This window comes from Megalops cyprinoides, chromosome 14 (genome assembly GCF_013368585.1).
Source record: "Megalops cyprinoides isolate fMegCyp1 chromosome 14, fMegCyp1.pri, whole genome shotgun sequence".
In the NCBI taxonomy this organism is placed as follows: domain Eukaryota; kingdom Metazoa; phylum Chordata; class Actinopteri; order Elopiformes; family Megalopidae; genus Megalops; species Megalops cyprinoides.
The window spans coordinates 33,438,568-33,459,731 of record NC_050596.1 but is presented as its reverse complement, the minus strand read 5'-3'; the positions used below and the strand labels follow the sequence as shown (position 1 = coordinate 33,459,731).

General features: G+C 45.2%; 1 protein-coding gene across 1 annotated transcript in view; it reads left to right on the top strand.

Moving 5' to 3' along the window:
• Positions 1 to 20,043, top strand: part of LOC118789517 (acid-sensing ion channel 4-A-like) — a 78,312-nt gene extending 58,269 nt beyond the window's left edge. The window contains exons 2-10 of the mRNA XM_036545984.1: positions 12,032 to 12,176; positions 12,717 to 12,844; positions 13,489 to 13,642; positions 14,773 to 14,826; positions 16,350 to 16,503; positions 17,462 to 17,553; positions 18,538 to 18,617; positions 18,865 to 18,972; positions 19,457 to 20,043. Coding sequence (XP_036401877.1) covers positions 12,032 to 12,176; positions 12,717 to 12,844; positions 13,489 to 13,642; positions 14,773 to 14,826; positions 16,350 to 16,503; positions 17,462 to 17,553; positions 18,538 to 18,617; positions 18,865 to 18,972; positions 19,457 to 19,567 — 1,026 coding nt within the window. The 3' untranslated portion in view covers positions 19,568 to 20,043. The remainder of the gene's footprint in view (positions 1 to 12,031; positions 12,177 to 12,716; positions 12,845 to 13,488; positions 13,643 to 14,772; positions 14,827 to 16,349; positions 16,504 to 17,461; positions 17,554 to 18,537; positions 18,618 to 18,864; positions 18,973 to 19,456) is intronic.
• Positions 20,044 to 21,164: the final 1,121 nt, after the last annotated feature.

The following is a 21,164-nucleotide window of genomic DNA, read 5'->3' as shown; positions in this document are numbered from 1 at the left end:
GACTTATTACAAATTAAATGTTCACTGCATTCAAATTCAATTTCCCGAAAATAACAGCTCTCCCAGCTGGCTCTTCAACCTGACTTTCCCCTTAATTAGGATTGTCAGTCAGTCGGATTTTGTTTAGTTAATTATTTTTTATTGGAATCTGGAGATACTTTGGTTAAATTTCTGATAATAATGTAGTTTCATGTTTCACAATGATAATTCAGGGCAGAGCGTGTCAGTTAATGGTCCTCCTCGCTGTATTCAATCAAATCCCCTCAGTCAGGGGGTTCCATACTGAAATGCAGAGGAATGCATGTGCACATCTGTGTTAATTTTGTCATTCCCCTCAGATTGGATATAGTCCTTTGCTCATATGATAAAATTTCAACACAATGAAATGTCACTGTTGAAATAAGAGATATAAAACTCAGAGTGGCGACTACCTCCCCGCACAGAGATCGATAGAGGATGATGAGCACGGTCTTCCACTTCCTCCTTATACCTGTGAAATGAAATAAGCTGCCACCTTTAGAAATGCTCTCACTTGTTAAGGGTGTGTGTCAGGTTTTTTTTTTATACTCTTAATTTCATAGGACACGGCCAAAGTCAAAGGCCATCTCGGCTGAAAATTAATTTTACACTGGGATTGTAGATGAGAAATCATGGTTTTTTTTTTAATAGATCAAGAACCTCAGAATAGACTTTTGCTGAATGCTAATATTTCTTAGAGGACAAACAAGTGGTGTACCATACTATTATGTATTAGACTGCTTCTTCAATTAAATGTTCAGTACTTTGTTTTAAAAGTGCATTTGTCACAGACGGTGTCACATTAAGTTGCTATTACACACACAGCTGACAAGGTGGAGAATTAAAAAGCAAATCAAAGAGCTTTTACAGTGGCTGCTGTATTTTACCAAAGACCTGGCTTTTGAAACTGAAAGCTCTCTTTGATTTGTTGTCTTTGTTGTTAGCTCTTTGAAACGCAGCAAACCTGAAGGCAAACGTGGAACATTATAAAGGATTTTAATTTAATTCTTTAGTTCTTGCTCTCGTCTCCCAGCAGCAGTTTAGGGTGGGGTGCCTAGTCTTCATGCTGCATTGCTGGTCAGGACGGCCAGGACTCCGTCCTCACTGTGAGCAGCACCTTCTCCAGTCTACAGAGGCACCGATATGGACGTGATGTTGAAGTGGTTCTATACCGGTGGTGGCAGTGTAGCATAGCCGTAAGGAGCAAGACTTGTAACCAAAAGGTTGTTGGTTCGATTCCCCACTGGTGTGCTGCTGTTGTACCATTCGGAAAGGTACTTAACCCAGAATTTCCTCAGTAAATATCCAGCTGTGTAAATGGATAACATGTAAAAAAATGTAACCTATGTAAGCTGTTCTGGATAAGAGTGTCTGCTAAATGCCAATAATGTAATGTATTCATGTAATCCCTGTTTGAAGTCAGAATGATGGAAATACAGCCTGCAGGAGGTCTGGCAGCAGTCATTCTGTACCACCACAGAGGTACAATATTCCTCTTACCTTTAGAGCAGGCTCACTTCAGCCTACTCTTAAGGAAAGAGCACCATACTCTACACCACTTGCCTGCTTTCTAAGAAACGAGTACAGTGGCATTCACCTGTAAAAGGCACGTCACCTGCCTCAGCTGTAAGAGCAGCGGCACTTTGAGGGCTCACCTGCACTGTGCCTGGTTAAACCTGCGGTCTGTAGCATGTCTGTGTTTCTCATGGCTGAGGTACCGAAAGCTTTCATTGCGCTCAGCCAAGTTCACCCAGTAATGGAAGCAACATGGAAGGAGGTCCCTGACGCTGCCGGGGGGCTAACGGCCCCCCGATACGCGGAGAGCTGCCCCACGGTCCTGCTGGCCTCCCACTTGCCCTTGATGTTTGGAAACCTCACCAGGCTGGAAAACATCCCACCCTCTCATGCCTGCCGTTCGGCAGCCAGGGAGCCTGAGTGCCAAACATCTGCGAGCGTGGCCCTGTGCCATGCTGTTAATAGCTCTGTGTGGCACAGGCTGCCTTCCTCTCTCTGCCTGCAGCGGACCCTGTGTAGCTAGCCTAGCATTGGGAGCTACAGCTGCCCACAGCAGATAGAACAGCACCCCCGGCTTCAGTGTAGAGTTTTTCCACTCTGTGGGACGGGGGCATTTGTGGACTTCAGTCAGCCAATGTAGGTCTTACAGCTGCCATCCATTACCCATAAGCCATTGCTCTGCCGTACAGATGCTCACGGCATGCTGCGTAAGCCAGCTTGCCTCAGATTTCAAAGTGTTGTTTTTTAAACAGCAAAATGCAATGACTCTTGAACATTATTTCCATCACAACAAGCCCAGTGTCTGCCGCCTGTAAATGTGGATTTTTCTGGACTTATTGCACCCCCTGGTGAACAAAAATAAGTGTTACACGTCTCCTAAAACCGCATCACACACACTGTTCAAACTACTTTTATTTGTACAGAACGACTTAAACAAAATCAAACACACACTAGCAATAATATTCAGAGGAAAAGGGACATAAATTTGTAAATGTGGTCCTGGTGTAGGGCAGGGCAGATGGTGAAGCCATAATGGTGTAGCATTTTTAATTTTTTATTATTGTTATTATTATCTTTGCTTGCACTTACCAGTCAGCTGTTGTGCTTTTCATAATGTCTCATCCCCAGGTCATTTCCTGTGCTTTGATTTCAAACAGCAACTCGGAATACATGAAATGTCTGAGAAAAGAGTGCATTTACATGTCCTTTCGTCCAGGCACTGTTCCCACGAAAAGACGCATCATTTCCAAGTTTGGCTCTTGTTTTGATATGTAAAAACTGATTTGAAGTTGACCGTGAAAAAACAAGGGAACTGTACAATACCCCATGAATATCAAACAGACATTCATCACAGGAAGCCGTTCCCAGGAGCAGCTGTAGACTGTCACAGCCATTGCGGAGGGGACAATTTAGCTCGAAGAAGGCAAAGAGAAAGTGAGGACAATGAAACCGGATCTTATGCTAATCAGAGAGGGACTTTAATTAACACAGAAACGCACAGCGCCAGCAGAAACACGGCCGTTAGACAAACAGCCCGCGGCGGGTTCACTGCGCCTCTGCCCGGCTAACATTTCTGCCAAGCCCAATCAGCCACCGCCAAGCAGAATACATAGCAAGAAGAAAGAGCAAATTGACCCTGAAGTGCAAAACCGGCGCATATTCAGTGAACACGGATTCCCTGACTCCAAAGAGGACGTGACAGAGGCTCGGATGCCGGGGGGCGCGTAGGATGCGACTCCCTCGTCAGCACTTTGGTTCTCCGGCGTCGGAGAGGAAAAAGATTGTGGAGACGGTGGACCGGTCTGCCCGGGGGGGCACATAAGCCTACTGTCAAACACTGTTAGTGTATCACACATGCAGGCAATTTAGTCAGCAGATTAGCTATGGAACAATAGAGGAAACATATGCAAACGGCTGACCTCTCTCACCCGAGTGGCAATTAGTACAATCCAGTTCTTACTCGATTTTAAAAATGTAGCTTGTAGCCCTGTGGAGATGGGCTTTACAGCACCACTCTGAGAGGCTGTGGAGAAACTGCGAGCATTTACGGCCAAAGCAACATTTCAGTAGTACCTGTGAGGGGTGCAGTCGAGTGAAAGGTGCAGTTCTGCTTCTAGGCAGAGAGAAATGTTCTTTGAAAAATAATTGCCTGTAGGGTCCCGCTGCGTTTCCCCTGTCCGTGTTAGCCACGTCAGTACTCCGTTCCAGTAGCTGTTGTACACTGGCTGGCTATGTATTACTGGTCCCGTGTGCTGCTCGCATGCTGCGAGTTTGAAAAATATCAAGAAGTCCAGCAGCTGGCCAATTATGAGAAGGATGACGGTCTTAAATGGCCCGATGGTCGCTGACCCCATAGTTAATCCCCGCGAGTTTTTCCAAGCGGTCGTGATTCTCTGTGAGAATTGCTGGTGTGACATTGACTTAAAATTTCCACCTCTGCCCTCTGGTTTTGCTAACAGGACTTGAAATAACTTCCACGGTTCACCTTATTAGTCCCTTTTAAAAATTTGAATACTTATATCAAATCCCCCTTCAAGCCTCCTCTCACCGAAACTAAAGAGATTAAGCGCCGCAAGTCTATCTTCATAAGTCATCCATTTAAAAGCAGCAACTCCTCTCTGCCCTTCCCTTGTACTTTTATAGACTTTCTGCAATGTGCTGACTTCAACTTAACACAGATCTCATTAACGTGTGATGAAGGAGGGGTCTTTCAGCTCGTGCTCTCATAATTTTCTTCTGTTTAAGAGATCACACTTAAATAAAACAATCACAGCTAAGGACATAGTTTACAGTGTACAGCATACAGCATTAAGTAAATATTTATTATGTGATCAAAACCATGAATGACAGGTGAACTAATCCCTGCTATCAGTCTGTGAAGAAGCGCTGTTAAAATCACCTTGTGGTGATGGTGTTTTACTGGATAAATATCCCCACTTCCTTTTTACTTGTGTGAGGTCAGATCAGCCCTCTATATTGTATTGGGGTTAAATTTCTGTGGAAAAGCACCACTATTCTGAGCGTCCTTGATGTTTGATATTGGTACAGTCTGTTGTTTCCATGTCTATGGGGATGCTGGAAAACAAAAAAAAGATCTGAAAACACCCTGGAAACGTGGCAGGGTGCAAAAAGAATGCTGCCAGCATCTTCTGAACCTAACTTTAGTCCGTGGCCTGCAGAGGGGATCCCTGCAGCTCACGAACGCTGCAGATTCCGGATCGAAACGATTTGCACCTCTTCCTGTTCCTGTCCTGTCATGACCTTGACCTCACGCGCTCTCTGTCACCAGCCCGAGTCTGCAGTGAGGAGGCTAAGTGCACATCTGCGGCCTCATTAGTGTCAGTGATGCGATGGAACGTTCCCTCCGCGCCGGCGCATGCAGGCGCAGCCCACCGGCCTAACCGCCGCTGACAGAAGCTGCAGGGGCCTCTCTGGCAGGCAGCTCATCTGCAGATTCCTTTTACCAGGTCAGCAGTTTCACCTCCACTTACCTGGCCTGCCTGTAATTACTGAAGGCCTGCTTCCATCTGGCTCAGCCTGCTGAAAGCCACCGAAAGCTGCTGAAAGCCACCGAAAGGCCGGTCAACAAACAGCTTCCAGCTCCGTACAAACCAAACATACTTTCGGCAGTCTGGCCCATGCTCCGGTCAGATTGTGTCAAAGCCGATTGAAAAGTCCTGAATTACACAGCTGCAACTCTTGATTTTAAAAAGCATCATACACATTGACCCATCCAACACAGTCCATCCTGCTGACCAGCCTTCTGGTAACGGTTTCTGTATTGCATATTTTTCCTGCTTTCCTGACCCACCCCTGTATTCTCACCCCTTGTTTTAAATCTTTTACCTTCTCTCCCAGCGTGGCTCTCAAAACACAGGTGGCCAATAGAACGCATCCTAAGGGCCATCTCTATTATCTGTTTATATTAAGTGTGACACATGTGGCCGGCAGATCCCCCATTCATCTTAAGGCAGATGACACTATCCTGTATACAGCTGACCCCAATCTTCCTGCCATAATAACACTGTTTTCAAAACAGTCTTCATATCCTGCAGGCTTTCAGATGCCAGCAGCTTTCACTGAACACAACCAAAACGAAATTCCTAACGCTTAATGAGGAACTCCACACAGACCGTCTCAGCCACTAACACTCCAATAGAGCAGGTCACCCTGTTTCAGTAGCACCCGGCTCATCTCCACTGCCCTCATGTCTGAAACTCATTTAAACAGCCTGCTGATGGAAAGCCAAACGTGGCCTCCTGCACTGCAGCAGGATTTGAGTCACGCGCTCGACCAGACTCACCTGACAGAAACTCTCCCTCTCTGAGGGCATTGTGGGATATCGTCTGTAAAATAACAGCTAAATAACAGCTGGGGAAATGGGAGAGTTTCTGCCCCTCCACCATCCGCTCTGCCTCTGATAACCCTTATCATACTCATCGCTGCCATCTTTGACAAATGCATTTCTCTGCCAGCCCATCATTATACATGTCAGCTTCACTGGTACCCTCTCAGCTTTAGGACAGGGCTCTAAAAACAGCATGCTAACTATCAAACCTAGAACGGGTCTGCTGCTCTGAAACCTTAAACTGAATATCCCCAAAGCCCTAACCATCCTGGACCAACTTGCTTGCCAGGCCACTACCCCAGTTGTGAGAACCCTCTCCATTGTGACCTTGAGCTTATTATGTTGGATCCTGTTCCGTATGAGACGAACGGAGCTCCTGTGACTGGCGCGTCACCGAGGTGCCCTGCACTCCTTCCGTTTGGAACCTCCCGCAGAGGCCCCAGAAGGTGGAGAGCCGTCAGTCTCAGGGGATCAGTTCACAGCACCAGTGTGACCGGAACCATCAGCACCACACATCGCTACCCAATGACAGCTCACCGTAGAAGACTTGGCAAATAAGAGTGATATTTAGTCTGCTTCTCAGAAGACCTGACCAATAAGAGGGAAGTTTAGCCCACTGTGCAGACAGCCCAGCCAATAGGAATGAAGTTGAGCCTGCTGTGCAGAAGAGCTCAGTTGCTCCCGCTGAGGAAGGGGTGAACTCTTCCCGTGTCTCCTGGGGAAGATGGATAACGTTACCATTGAAAGCAGAAGCATGCTCGTGTCCTAATGCATCACAATCCTCACAATACCCTGAACACAACCTGTGCTATACTGCAGCCTCCAGGCAGATACGCTGGGCTGTGCTGTGCTGTGCTCTCCAAACCAGTGACCAGGTAGAAATGGAGGCATATTACGGCACCAAAGAATTCTCAACAGGTGCATTAGGAATTCATTGTGCTCACACAATGAATAATTTTTTTGCAATATACACATTTTAAGTCAGTTATTCAAAATGGACAAAGCATGACTACTTTTCTCCAATTAAATTAATTAAGGGAATATTTCATACTTGTTATTCTGGAACCGACTCATTCACAGGACTGCCTTACTCAGAATATTTGATTCATAAAGCGTGATGTAAACAGTGTCATACTGGACGCTAATGGGATATTTGTGTGCATGTGACCGTGGCAGAGGAGAGCCTCGATTTACCCGCGCGCTGCCCTTCCTGCCGGTGATGCTGCATTTACTATCGGCACGTGCAGAGGAGATTCGAGATCCGCTCGCGATAGCAAGTCTTTGGCCCGACAGCTTAGTGCTTATACGCAAGAATAATAAGCCACTTTAAAAAGATACCGGCAGTCACTTATTTAATGAAGTTCTGAATCGCTATACAAGAAATGTAATGCGTTTGATGGCGCGCCCGCGCGTCGTCCGAGACGCTAAACTACGCGGCTGCCCACGAGAGCAAGACGAATGAAGAGCATCCACTGGCCCTGCTCATTAAAGCTGCTTATACCGCAAAGCTATAGCCATGCTCCGGTTACTCCAGCTGCACCCTTCCGAATGTCACGCGATGTTTCAGGGCCATGTGAAGGAGGAGTTACAGCCATGTGTTGATGGAGGAGTTACAGCCATGCTCCGGTTACTCCAGCTGCACCCTTCCGAATGTCACGCGATGTTTCAGGGCCATGTGAAGGAGGAGTTACAGCCATGTGTTGATGGAGGAGTTACAGCCATGTGTTGATGGAGGAGTTACAGCCATGCTCCGGTTACTCCAGCTGCACCCTTCCGAATGTCACGCGATGTTTCAGGGCCGTGTGATGGAGGAGTTACAGCCATGCTCCGGTTACTCCAGCTGCACCCTTCCGAATGTCACGCGATGTTTCAGGGCCGTGTGATGGAGGAGTTACAGCCATGCTCCGGTTACTCCAGCTGCACCCTTCTGAATGTCACGCGTTGTTTCAGGGCCGTGTGATGGAGGAGTTACAGCCATGCTCCGGTTACTCCAGCTGCACCCTTCCGAATATCACGCGTTGTTTCAGGGCCGTGTGATGGAGGGAAACGCTGCTCGTAGAGCTTCCCCTCAGTTTCAGGCAGGAAGATTTAAATCCGGTATTTAAATAATAGCTCATGATATGCTGCAGTTCAAGATTGTTTGAAATTAAGTACATTAACTCCCTTTGACTAAATCACTTGCAGTCAAATACGAAGTCACTTAAAATATAAAATTCCACCATATATTCTCTCTTTGTAGTTCTACCCTTTGTCGATGTTGAAGTGTCGAGCGTCAGTGTCTTGATTCAGACAAAAGGAGCAGGAGTGTATTTTGTTGATATCTTTGTAAAGCCAAGGCCTACTCGTGATCAACGACTGTAACATCTCTGAAATCTCTTCATTGTCTGTCACGTAATTTCAGATAACTCCGATTCCTCATGTAACAAGCACACGAGCGTCCACTGTGCGCATCGATTTCTCGGAGCAGGGACGGGCTGCAAAATCTGCTTTGTGGGTGATTCGCCTCAATATGACGCCTATCCGTGATCCCTGACACACCTTCCTATCCCCGCGGAGACGAGTTGTTTCAGATTAATGAAGCCGTTAAACCCGAGCACCCTCCGTTTCACCCTTATCAAACTGTGCGTGCGCCATGGTTAATGGGCACGAGCTGCCAATCAGCTCTCTAAAGCATTCCGCCACCGTTGGTAATGAATTTAAATCCGCTTCGTGCACAAATGAAAGACTTGCCAGTGACATCTAGCTGCATGATGCAAGGAAATTGATGCTCTCGAGGGAGGCGCTCAGCCGATTCTGATGGATTATTTAAAAGGGCGCGAGGAGAGGAGCGTGGGGGACTGTCAGATGACTGTCATAAACGCTACTCCGTTTTTCAGCCTGGAAGCGCTTAGAGGTTTCATGTGGCGTAGGGTTAGACTGCAAAGGTGTTGGAAACAGAGAACGAAAAACAAGGTAATTTGAGGGAAAAAAATCACTGCCAAAAGACTCTTAATGGACAGACATTAAACCCAATTAAGTAGGGTGCTGGAAGGGGAAGGATTTATGCAAATGAGATGCAGTCGGGCATTTTTCCAAAACATGGTTACTGCCGGGGCCATTTGTTGCATTCAAATGTGGCGCAAACATTTTCCAGAGCTGAGCGCTACAGCTGTGCCAGGCATGTATTTTTAAGGCTCTAAAAAGACATTTCGGGTTCATTTCCCCATATTCCATATTAACCATGGAAATAAATGTAAGACCAATTTAGCATTGTAGGATCATAATAATAACAATGATAATTTATTTTTTATTATTTTCATCATCATCGTCATCGTCGTTGTTAACATGTGTCTCTGAAGAGCTGCATATTTCCAGATCAATACTGATACATATCTTAATTGTGTCGATTTTTTCAAGGCAGTCTGTCTTCACGCAGACACAGGAAGCCCTGCTAAGACATGAGTAACTACATTTGATCCATTTTAAACAAAGATTGATTTGAACAGAGGCTTTCTGAAGTGGAACCGCTGTCCCGCTCCAGCACACACGTGGAGGAGCGTCACTCATTCTGCGCAAAGCCCGTCACAGGCCGGGCGAGCAGATGCGCGGGGCTGCAGGGACACCCAGTAAGTGTGTCATTTTCAGTGGATTTCAAACGGGGCTCTGCTTCATCTATTAAATAAATCAAATTTAAGGATATACGATTTATATAAAAAGCTCCTCCAGACACTTCATTTGTTTGCTTGGCACAAAGAACGTCCCTGCAGTTCTTGTTTTCACCAGTAATGCACTGCGTCTGGCTGAAACAGACAAAATCAGACTTTTTTTTTACCTCGCCAACTTTGGCCGGGACGTAACAAGAGAACGAGAGAAAATGGGTTCATCAATCACACTCGCTTTCGGAGAGAAGTTCTGAAGATGAGAAATAACGCCAATGGACTCCTTTCCACCAACACGATTCCGAAAAAAGATGATGGGGTAAAGTGTGCTCTGCCAGGATATCGTTTTAGCGTGGCCTTCCGCAGCAGCGGAGGCAAAGTTTCAGAAGTTCGGCCCTGCGCATGGGCGTAAATAATCAATAATCAAAGCCAGCCAATGCAACCCCCCAAATAATCATATTCATGGAGACCTCAACCCCCCCAATGTTCAACCCAAAGTTACACCCTTGGCCCTGCGAGTGCCTCACTGACGCATCGACGGGTCTGAGATGCAGAGCTTGTGTTCGCTCTTTCTCCGGCTCTTGGCACGGTCAGGTACAACAGGAGAGGTGAGCCTGTGAATTAGGGATGAGCTGAAGGGTGTGGTTCACCATCTGTGCTGCCCCACACCGGCCTCACCGACACTAAACCAACACCAAATTAAGACTGTCGATCAAAGAGGCCTGTACGCTGATCGCTACTCTAAAGAAAAGCACAGCCATGTCTTTGTACTCTGGGTTACAGGGTGATTCCACCGCTGGGGATGGTATGAAGGGCTTGAATAAAAACTGCATTAATTCAAAATGCATAAGTGCCTCTAATACAAATATGTTAACACACTGTGAAATGTATATAAGTCAGATTTGCTTAAATATAGAGACTTTATGCGATGAATGCTTTTAAAATCGATTTTGTAGACACATAAGCAATTTCAGGGAAGTGATCATTTGGATAAGGGATAATTTTTTTTTATATGGAGTTATACAGTTACCCAGACCGGTGTGTGCATGGGAGCGCGTGTGTGTGTGTGTGTGTGTGTGTGTGTGTGTGAGAGTCTGTGTGTGTGTATGAGAGAGTGAGTGTGTATGTGTGTGTGTGTATGAGTGAATGTGTGTGTGGGTTACTGGGCTTGCTGGATTGTATAAGCAGCGAATTTTCCTTGCCTTAATTACAGCTGCAGAGAGTCTTAAACAGCCTGCTGTAGCATATTACAGTGTACAGACCACCATGGCTTTGATTTTCCTTACCATCAGAGGCTGGAGTACATGTGTGGCTTCTAAATGAGTGTTTATGCACAGCTCTCTGCTTGTCTCTGATTTAGACATCATATAAGCCTGCTTTGCGTTTGAACTGATGTATCTGAATTAAACGGAAACCCTGTAATTACACAAATGGAGTGGCTTGTGGTGGCTGTTGTCAGTTTTTCCAGCATGTCCATGACATCCATTTGGGCTACCTGCTATTCTTTACTGCCCCCCTTCTACAGCTTTGATTCTATCTGAATGTGTGATCCATTTCCCTGTGTCATTTTAAGTTTGTGTTTTTATTTTTGCTCTGGAATGATTTATGTCAGTTGTGTTCTTCAAGTTTCAGGATGTATGGCTCAAATAATAGTCTTTTATCATCTCTACTTGTACTGTGACAAGAACCATTAACAAAGCTGTGACATGTTTCCATTAAAGAATATTTTTATATGATAGAGAGATATTTTGGTCTGGAGTGTATCAGATTTGATTTAGTCTCCTTCTTCTATCAATGTGGAAGAAATGGAAGAGCTGTTTTTTGATTACATTGTTTATAAAATGAATGGGCTGTTTGTGAGTGTCCATCACCGTCAGTGTTTAGTCTCTTTTATTAAGAGATTGAGTGAAACCGAGTATCAATTGTTGCAGAAATATAATAGTCATGTTTGGCATTTCATTGTGAATGGTGACATGGTGATACTGCAGAGGAGTGAAAATGCTCTGATGTATTTGAAGTCCACAGAATTGGGTTTTGCGTCTCCTCTGGGTTGCACCTTTGACCAGAAGTCCACCAATACAGTATGTTGTGAATGCTAACATGCTAACTGGGGTTCACACTAAGCTAGCAGTAAACAGCCTTCGTTTAGTACCCTCTTTGCAGTTGTGTGTCTGTCTAGTGCATATGGTGTGTGTGTGGTTTTGAGCAGAACTGTTCTGGGTTTTCTGCCTGACTGCGTGAAAGTTTTTAGCTGTTTCCCTGAGGCCAAACTGAGCCTGTGCTTCTTGTCGTATCAGTGATGCCAATAGAGCTCCTGTTATAGCAGAACATAAGAAAACGGGCATCTGTTCAATCTAACCGCAAAGTACGCTCAGTGCAGCATTTGAGCAAGTGCTGTTGGTTCTTATTTTTGATGTCTGTGACTGCCAAACCCTTGCTGTTGTCTTAGAAACAAAGGAAGGGAACTTTTCCATTCCATGCTGCTAACACTGTCTTTCTTACGCCCTTTTAGGTCTACACAAGGTATGGGAAATGCTACACCTTCAACGGCGACAAGGAGATGCCCAGGAAAACGAAGCAGGGGGGCATGGGAAATGGCCTGGAGATAATGCTGGATATTCAGCAAGACGAGTACCTGCCCATCTGGAAGGAGACGAGTAAGCTCTGCAACCAGTGCTCTGAGTTAACTCTACACAGAGTTAGCCCCATCACTGCTCCTCTGGGTTAACTCTACACAGAGTTAGCCCCATCACTGCTCCTCTGGGTTAACTCTACACAGAGTTAGCCCCATCACTGCTCCTCTGGGTTAATGCTACATAGAGTTAGCGCTGTCGCTGTTCTTCTGGGTCAAAGCTAGCTGTGACCGATTCTCTAGGTTAACGCTATACAGGTTCATATTTTAATGTTAATTAATTTCCCCGGTTCTCTGAAACTATGTGATCAAAATATACAGTACTTTCCCAATGGACATAGAATATATAGTGTGTGATTTTGGTTCAAAGTTGTTTCAAATGGCAAACATTTGACTTTCCTATTGAAACCAGTTACTGTAGGCCTGTGTGTAGTAATTTAGTTACGTCTAATTGCTCATTGATTTCATTATTCCCTTTATCTGTAAAAGGGGGTACATTTTACTGTCACATGGCATGTAATGAATATTGGTCAGATGTTCGCTTCCTGTCTCTGTCGCTCGTTAGATGAGACGTCTCTGGAGGCTGGAATCCGAGTGCAGATTCACAGCCAGGATGAGCCTCCTTACATCCATCAGCTGGGCTTCGGGGTCTCTCCAGGCTTCCAGACGTTTGTGTCCTGTCAGGAGCAAAGGGTAGGCCCACCTGTGCCTTCTCACGGTCACACCTTAACCCACCGTAAGCTACCTAAGCAAACACCAGTGTCACAACTACACCTACACCGATCGCTTGTTGGTCCTTGTTTGAATGAGCAACATCCTCATGACATTCCTTCATTGAATTTAATCTTTGTTGCTGGCAAACTTTCCAGAAATTGTTCTTAAACTTTTTTTCTGGCCATATTTGGGATGGGTCTTTAATACATGCCTGTTTCTTGTGAGACTTTAAGTTTGCTTTGTATTCCTTTGTCTGCTTTAAGTAGCTAGCTAGCTGTTCAACAGCTGAGCCTTTTGGAAGAATGTTTATCCAGGGATCAAAGTGAACTTGCTTTTTGTTAATGCTGCTTGGAAAAACCCACCTAAAATCACCTTTTTATGAGGACTGGAGGCATCTGATTTGAAAACATGACAGATTTATGCCAACTGAGTTGAGGATTCCTGCCAAACTTTAATCTAGGGATTTTTTTTGGTTAAAAGCAGCTGAGACTGACTTTAAATTCCTTGAGGTGTGAGACTTGATATGAGACATGAATATGTGTGACTCAGGCCTGATCAGTAGCTCAGTTTTCTTGGTGAGTTATCACACAGACCTGCTGTCTGATCCATTGCTCTGTTCTCAGCTGACCTACCTGCCCCAGCCCTGGGGAAACTGCCGCTCCACCTCGGAGCAGATGATCCCGGGATATAAGACCTACAGCATCAGTGCGTGTCGGCTGCACTGTGAGTCCAGCGAGGTGCTGAGGAGGTGCAAATGCAGGATGGTCCATATGCCAGGTGCGCTTACCTGTCACCCTCTCACCCATCTGCGATTTACCCTGTCACTCAAATGCCATTCACCTGTCACTCAACTGCTATTCACCCTGTCACTCATATACCATTCAGCCTGTCACCCATTTACTGTTCACCCTTTCACATGTCACCTTGTCACTATTCTTGTGCAGTATTTGTCCTCCTCTCCCTTATGAAACAGCTGCTTGTCTGCACACGTGAATGTTGCATCTGTCTGTCTAATGTAACTGTCTTTCCTAAATTCTCTTTCTTGGTTGTAATCTAGAGTAGTGAAGCAGTACTGCAGGAAATTTCTGGAAGCTCTTGCATCAGTCTTGCTCGGAGGCATGAGTGTAATGACTGAGAATAAATCTCTGAGTCACCAATCGAAGCCGAAACCCTTCCCACAACATTAACTCACCAGAACATGCCCTCTCAGCCACTCAGATTTCCCCTATTAGCTGAGATGATGAATGCAGCTGATGAAGTATGCTCGTTAGTGAGTCCTGATCAGTGTTTGTGGGTGAGATGGGGATTCATTGATTGGTTTTTAAAGACTTCATAAGTACGCCTGTGGGACAGAGTTTCAGTGCTCCATCCTTCAGCAGCATCAGGACCACACAGCGCACTGAGACGCATCTCAGCCATCCAGTCTGCCTACACTGTGGCCCCACACACTTAAAGGCCAACTAAGGCATAAAAAGTATGTTAATATGAGTATTCAGCATGTATTCCTAACTGGGGTTTGAATAAACGATTAAGCGTTAGGAAAACCCCTCATTATTTTGGAAAAATGAACCCTGAGAAAATGAGTTGAGTTGGATGTGCTCTGCCCAGCATACACTGATTCTGTGAGCCCTAAAAGGCAGGCACCACTGAGCAGTTTCTCTGGGTCACAGAAGTACACTGAGTGCTGTTAGCATAGCGCTAGGCTCCGGCACTCAGATTCATTATTCAGATCTGAGGGCATACCAGCACGTGGTGAGACTGAACCCAGACCCATGGCCTGCCGAATGATGCTTATCGTCTCTCACTGAACGATAAGTCACTGCTCTGTTTTTAATGAATGCATTTGATAACTGCTGCTAAGAATGCTGTATTAATCTGATCAATTTTATTCTCTGTTTTGTTTTCAGGAGATGCTGACATCTGCACTCCCAACAAAATCAACTGCGTAGACGTAGCACTAGGTGAGATTTGCCTCTTTCTTTAAATAAATACCCTTAATCACTGTGACACCAAAATCAATAGTAATGAATAATCATACTAATAATAGGCACGTATGTCATGTTTGGATGCATGATTACAAATGGTCCAGAAAGAGATGGAAAAACAAAATTACTTCCATGTCTATATGCCATTTCCAGAGGTGAGGAATGGGAGTGGGGCGACAGAGAATGATATTGCCTGCCTCTCGCCCATTTAATTCTTTGCATCATTCATATTGCCGTGACATCCTCCATTGATTAAGATGCTGTTTAAATGTGCGCTGGTGGAGGGTGGGCTACAGTTTCACTCAGCCAGGCCGCTGTGACCTACTTCCCTACACTTTAAGGTGGCTGCAAAAGACACAGTTTATTATCCGATGAGAGATGTAACAATACAATTATGATCTTCAGGTCTAATAAGCCAGAAATTTAATTATCTTTTCAAAAAGAAATCGACCCCATTTAATGGGTGACTAAATCTGGATATAACTTACAGGACTAGTTCATATTTATATCTGCTGCGTTCCCTATTCAAATAATCTGAATAAATTCAGTCTTCGCCAGAGGTAATAACTCAGAGTATTATTTTTAATAAATTGCATGCATATTTTTTTCCCAGGTTTAAGAATAGATTGTCTGGCATGTGCATACAGATGACCTTATTATGGTTGTTATAGCTCACAGAAGTCACCAAATGTAAATTCTTCTTATCACAGTCTGAAATCGGCCAGTGCATTTCCCTCTTAATTGATTTTTCTCATGAACAGAGAGAACACTGTGTGTGTGTGTGTGTCACATGCGCGCACGTGTGAGTGCGTGCGTGCGAGTGTGTGTGTGTGTGCATGTGTGTGTGTGCGCGCGTGTGTGTGTGTGTGTGTCACATGCGCGCATGTGTGAGTGCGTGCGTGCGAGTGTGTGTGTGTGTGCATGTGTGTGTGTGCGCGCGTGTGTGTGTGTGTGCATGTGTGTGTCACATGCGCGCATGTGTGAGTGCGTGCGTGCGAGTGTGTGTGTGTGTGTGCGCGCGCGCGCGTGTGCGTGTGTGTGTGTGTGTGTGTGTGTGTGTGTGTGTGTGTGTGTGCGTGTGTGTGTGTGCGTGTGTTTGTGTGTGCGCGCGTGTGTGTGTGTGTGCGTGTGTGCATGTGTGTGTGTGTGCGTGTGCGTGTGTGTTCGAGAGAGAGAGACAGAAGGAGACTGACACTGGAACTAGAGCTTCATTCAGAATGTCTCATATATGTCCACACAGAGAAATGCAAATTCCTTTAACTTTGAAAAACAATTTACTGCTGAAAATTCCTTTCCAAAAAAAAACAAAAAAGCGAGCTGTGATGGGTTTGGCGGGGAGCCGGAGGACTGGTCTCCTTTGTAGGGCAGCATCCTGGGAAAGGTCTCACTCTAAGGAAGCCATGCATTAAATCCCCTCTCCACACTGAGCGTTCGCTGGGTCTGTTAAAGCTTATCCCCACAGCCACGGCCGCTGGCAAACTCTTTGCCTTGTACTGAAGCTGTGTTTCAGAAGAGCAACGGAGACAGCTGTGCGTGCGAGACACCCTGCAACCTGACCCGCTACGGCAAGGAGCTCTCCATGGTGAAGATCCCCAGCAAGGGCTCGGCGCGGTACCTCTCCCGAAAATACAACGAGACAGAGGAGTACATCAGGTACAGCGGCAGTGTAGCATAGTGGTTAAGGAGCAGGACTCGTAAGTGAAAGTTTGCAGGTTCGATTCCCCACACGGGTGCTGCTGTTGCTGTACCCTTGGGCAAGGTGCTTAACCCACAATTGAGGCAAATAAATTGTAAAAAAAAAAAAAAAAAAAAAAAAAGAGTAAATATCCAGCTGTATAAATGGATAACATTGTAAAACCCTGTAATTTATGTAAGTCACTCTGGATAAGAGCGTCTGCTAAATGCCAGTAATTCAGCGGAAAGGTAATGTCCTATCGGCAGGGAGGGAAGAGAGCTGCTGTGAGCCGGTGTTTCCTCTGCTGAATTTTGCCAAATTATTTAACCAAACACGCAAGCTGACCAGCATCCGAGCTCTTCTGTTTGATCCAGCACGCTCATGTTTGCTCTGTAGAGCTGATTCTATGGAGGCCTGAGAATCACCTTCATAACAGTGACACTGAAACTCATGTGGAGTCGTGCAGTGACAAAAAATACGTAATAAATAATTATGTATTTAGTTAATAACAGAGAACTTGAGCCCCTTGGATATCTGGCTAGCTGCCTAGCTAACTGGACTGTAAATTACTCATGTTGATTGAATGTGTTTTGGTACCAAAATATTAGTGAACTTGGCTATGAGTTCTGATTTCATTGTACTGTACTACTGACTAAATTGTACCATACAATACCTTGCTTTTGAGTTCTGTCTATAATTAATGTATAAATTTTTAATCATTTAACAACTCTTGTAGTTCTATATAGTCAGATCTGTTTTACTCTTTTGGAGTTATATCCTCTATCTAGTATGTGTACAGATTTCTTGTTTTCAAAAATAACACTAGCAGTAACACACCATCTAACATAGTACTACTAGCAGTAGTGTGCTATGGCATATGAGACTAGCTGTAAGCATGGCTCTGTTACTCAGTGGTCTCATTTTTTTCAATTTCAGAGACAACTTTCTGGTTTTGGATATTTTCTTTGAAGCCCTTAACTACGAAACCATAGAACAAAAGAAGGCCTATGATGTAGCGGGATTACTAGGTGGGTCTCCGATCAACAGTTCATAGCAATTCTGCAGTTTGCTTTGCTTTCGATGGTCTGAATTCAGCAACCTGATTCAGAGTTAAAGATCAGAGTTAAAGCGCACTTTTCACTGAACTAGTATTCAGCAAGTTCTCCTAAACTGTGCCTCAGATCATAGGGTATACAGTCATGTTTAAAAATGGACTTTATTACTTTATTAATCCGTGCACTGAACTGAACAATGTGTAGAGATCTTTATTCATTTTATGATCTTTATTTGACAATTCTTGTGTATCTTTATAATTCGGTTATATTACAATTTAAGAATAAGAAACTTAAAAAGGTTAGAGTAGGACAGAGGTATTGAAGTACAGATGCTCCTCGATTTACGATGGGGTTACCTTCCGATAAACCCATCGTAAGTTGAAAATATCGCATTTAATATCTAACCTACCGAACATCATAGCTTAGCCTAGCCTACCTTAAACATGCTCAGAACACTTACATTAACCTACAGTTGGGTAAAATCATCTAACACAAAGCCTATTTTATATTAAAGTGTTGAATATCTCATGTTAGTTATTGAATACTGTACTGAAAGTGAAAAACAAACACAAAACACAATATCAAAAAACCGCTGGCAGCACAGTAGAGTACACTGTAGAGTATCGGTTGTTTACCCTCGTGATCGCGTGGGATCTGCCCCGCATCGCGGGAGAGTATCGTACCGCATATCGCTAGCCTGGGAAAAGATCAAAATTCAAAATTCGAAGTACGGTTTCCACTGAATGCGTATCGCTTTCACACCACCGCAAAGTCGAAAAATTGTCAGTCGAACTATCGTAAGTTGGGGACTGTCTGTAGCGGCAAAGTCCATGAAGTAGACCTGTGAATACTTTACAATATCCTGCACAATATCCCAGTAGTGTTCAGTTGTGACCTTGTGCCGTACTGCGTACAGCAGAGATTGACCTGCAGTAAACTGTCTTCTTTCCTGTTCAGGTGACATTGGCGGCCAAATGGGATTGTTTATAGGAGCCAGCATTCTGACTATTTTGGAAATACTCGACTACATCTACGAGGTACTGGTGTGTGTTTTTCAAATACGCATGGATTCATTCATGTAAGGTGTGATCCAAAACCTGGGGCTACTCAGCTATTGTTGTAATGGTTTCTTGATTTGGTTTGGATCAGTGTTCAGTGTGCTGTGCTGTGAGAGGCACTCACAGGGGTGGTGAGGGCCGTTTGTGTGAGGAGCACACGGGGCTCGGGGGGGGCTCGGCTGTGCTCTTTCACCTGGGGCACATCCTCTCCCCCTGTAAACTGCAGGTGATCAAAGACAGGATGCAGCGTCTGCTGAGGCCACCGAAGAAGCAGGAGCAGAAGAAGCCGACCGGGACCGTGGCCACCGTGGGCCTGGAGGACATGACAGCCAATGTGAGCGCGCCTGTTTTAACCGCAAACAGACCGCATACGGTCAGCACACGGTCAGCACAACCCCCACCAGAGGCAAGGTCCCAGCAGAGAAATGGACCGGGTTATTAGAGCATGGTCCCATCTCACCCACACGGCAGTCTGTGAGGAAATGTGTTTATTTTTGTTGCTGTTTTTGTTTGGTTTTTTTTAGAAAGTGGTTTAGTTTCTCACATTAGTCACGCCTAATCACAGTCTGTTTTCATTTTCCTCGAATGACTGACTGCAGAATTCAGCGTGATGTGGCATTAAATGACTCTCAGTGGGGTTCAGTCTGTGGAAGCCTTGGCTGTGTTTGAGGATCTGACTGAAGCGTGAGGTACACACTGTGTGCTGCCAGGGTTACCAGCAGAAAGTGCTCTGAACTGCGAGGCTGAGATGTGGTTTACAGACTATATATATATATAATCTTTGTTGCTTTTGATTGCTTTTGCTCTGTGTTTGTCAGGAAGCTGGTGACAGGCCCAGGAATCAAGCGGAGGGTCCGTACCCAAACACGATACTCCCCAACCACCACCACCATGCCCCCCACGGGGTCTTCGAGGACTTCGCCTGCTAGAACCTCCCAGCCGTCCAGCCCCTGCCCGACCACAAAGAAAGAAATTGTCTCTGTGCTAAATCTGGGCACACACACGGACCCTTGGATCTCAGCTCCACCTTTCCTGCCATCACCAGTGAAAGCTACAGCCAAAGTCGAACACCAAACCTGTGCTGCTAACGGACTTCTTTTACAAAGGCACAGAGTGGACGCCTCGGTGGGGTCCTGCTGGACACTGGCGCCCTTAACTCCCCTCCTTCAGGAAGCTGTCCTCTCCGCTACTCCGCTATTTCTACACGGATGATTTTGCTACACGGCCACCCAGGGGGAACCAGACAAAGGACTGCATGTCATCTATCACCCGCTCACACTCAGAAAGGACTACAGTCACGTCTCGCATTTTCAGTTAGCCCGTTTTCCTGTGTTGTCCATCCCTTTGGCTTTTTCTAAGGCTCTTATCCCACAGTGCATCTAAATGTCTCATATCTGTGCACCCCGTTGTATGGAACAGGCAGTTTCAAATGAGAGGGGACAGTGATTCCTCTTTGGACAGTGATTCCTTTGACATACCCTGAAGATACCACTCTAGGACTCGAGTGGCAATCTGATATAGTCGTAGTCTTTAGTAGCTAACACAGTTTATTTCCAATTTTAAATTTGTTACATTACATTATTTTCATTTAGCAGACACTTGTCCAGAGTGACTACAATTTTTACATGTTATCCATTTTTACAGCTGGATATTTACTAAGGCAATTCTGGATTAAGTACCTTGCCCAAGGGTACAGCAGCAGTGCCCTAGCAGGGAATCGAACCAGGAACCTTTTGGTTACAAGGCTTGCTCCTTTCCACTATACTATGGTTCTACCCAAAGTTTTAATATTAAGAAAGGTTGATAATTTATAGTGCAGGTAACATCAGTAAAGGCTAAACAGAGACAGAAATTAAAAGACCTATTAAAATAAAAAAGCATCTCAAGTAGAAACTGAATGAAGGAAAATTAGCTTTGCAATTGAATGGCTGATCAATCACCAAGTATGTCAGTACATTTTTGTATACACTGCAGACCGTGAATTTGAAAAGATGGCTGTGCTGGACAGGGGCTTCACAGTGTCACGTCCAGCACTTGTTTCTCCTGCTCTGCCTGCCAGGCCTCTGGTTTCTACTGCTGCACGTGGGGGGGTGCCGGGCTGGCCCACCTGAACATCTGTGCTCCTGTTCCAGCACGCAGGAAGCTATACATGTGCTGCTGGAGGAAGGGGAACCCTGCCTCACTGGGGCAAGGTTACACACAGGAGCCTGCAGACAACACCAAACTGGTATTTATGGCTTCATGCACACACATACTTAGGAAGACATCAAAACACTGTGATAAATAATCAAACTAGTATGTAAGGAGCAAAAAGAGTTAGTTCCCATTTATCATGCCTGCTGTATGCACAAGCAACACTTACAAGCTCACAGACAGCCATGCAGGAAGAACTCCTCACACTCAGCATCTTACATGCCCTTCAAAAATGAAGCAGTCGACTGCAGAGAGATACAGAGATCTGAGGACACAGAACTCAAATACTGTGTCCAGACTTTACTCTCTATATTTCTCTTTTGATGCTCCTTG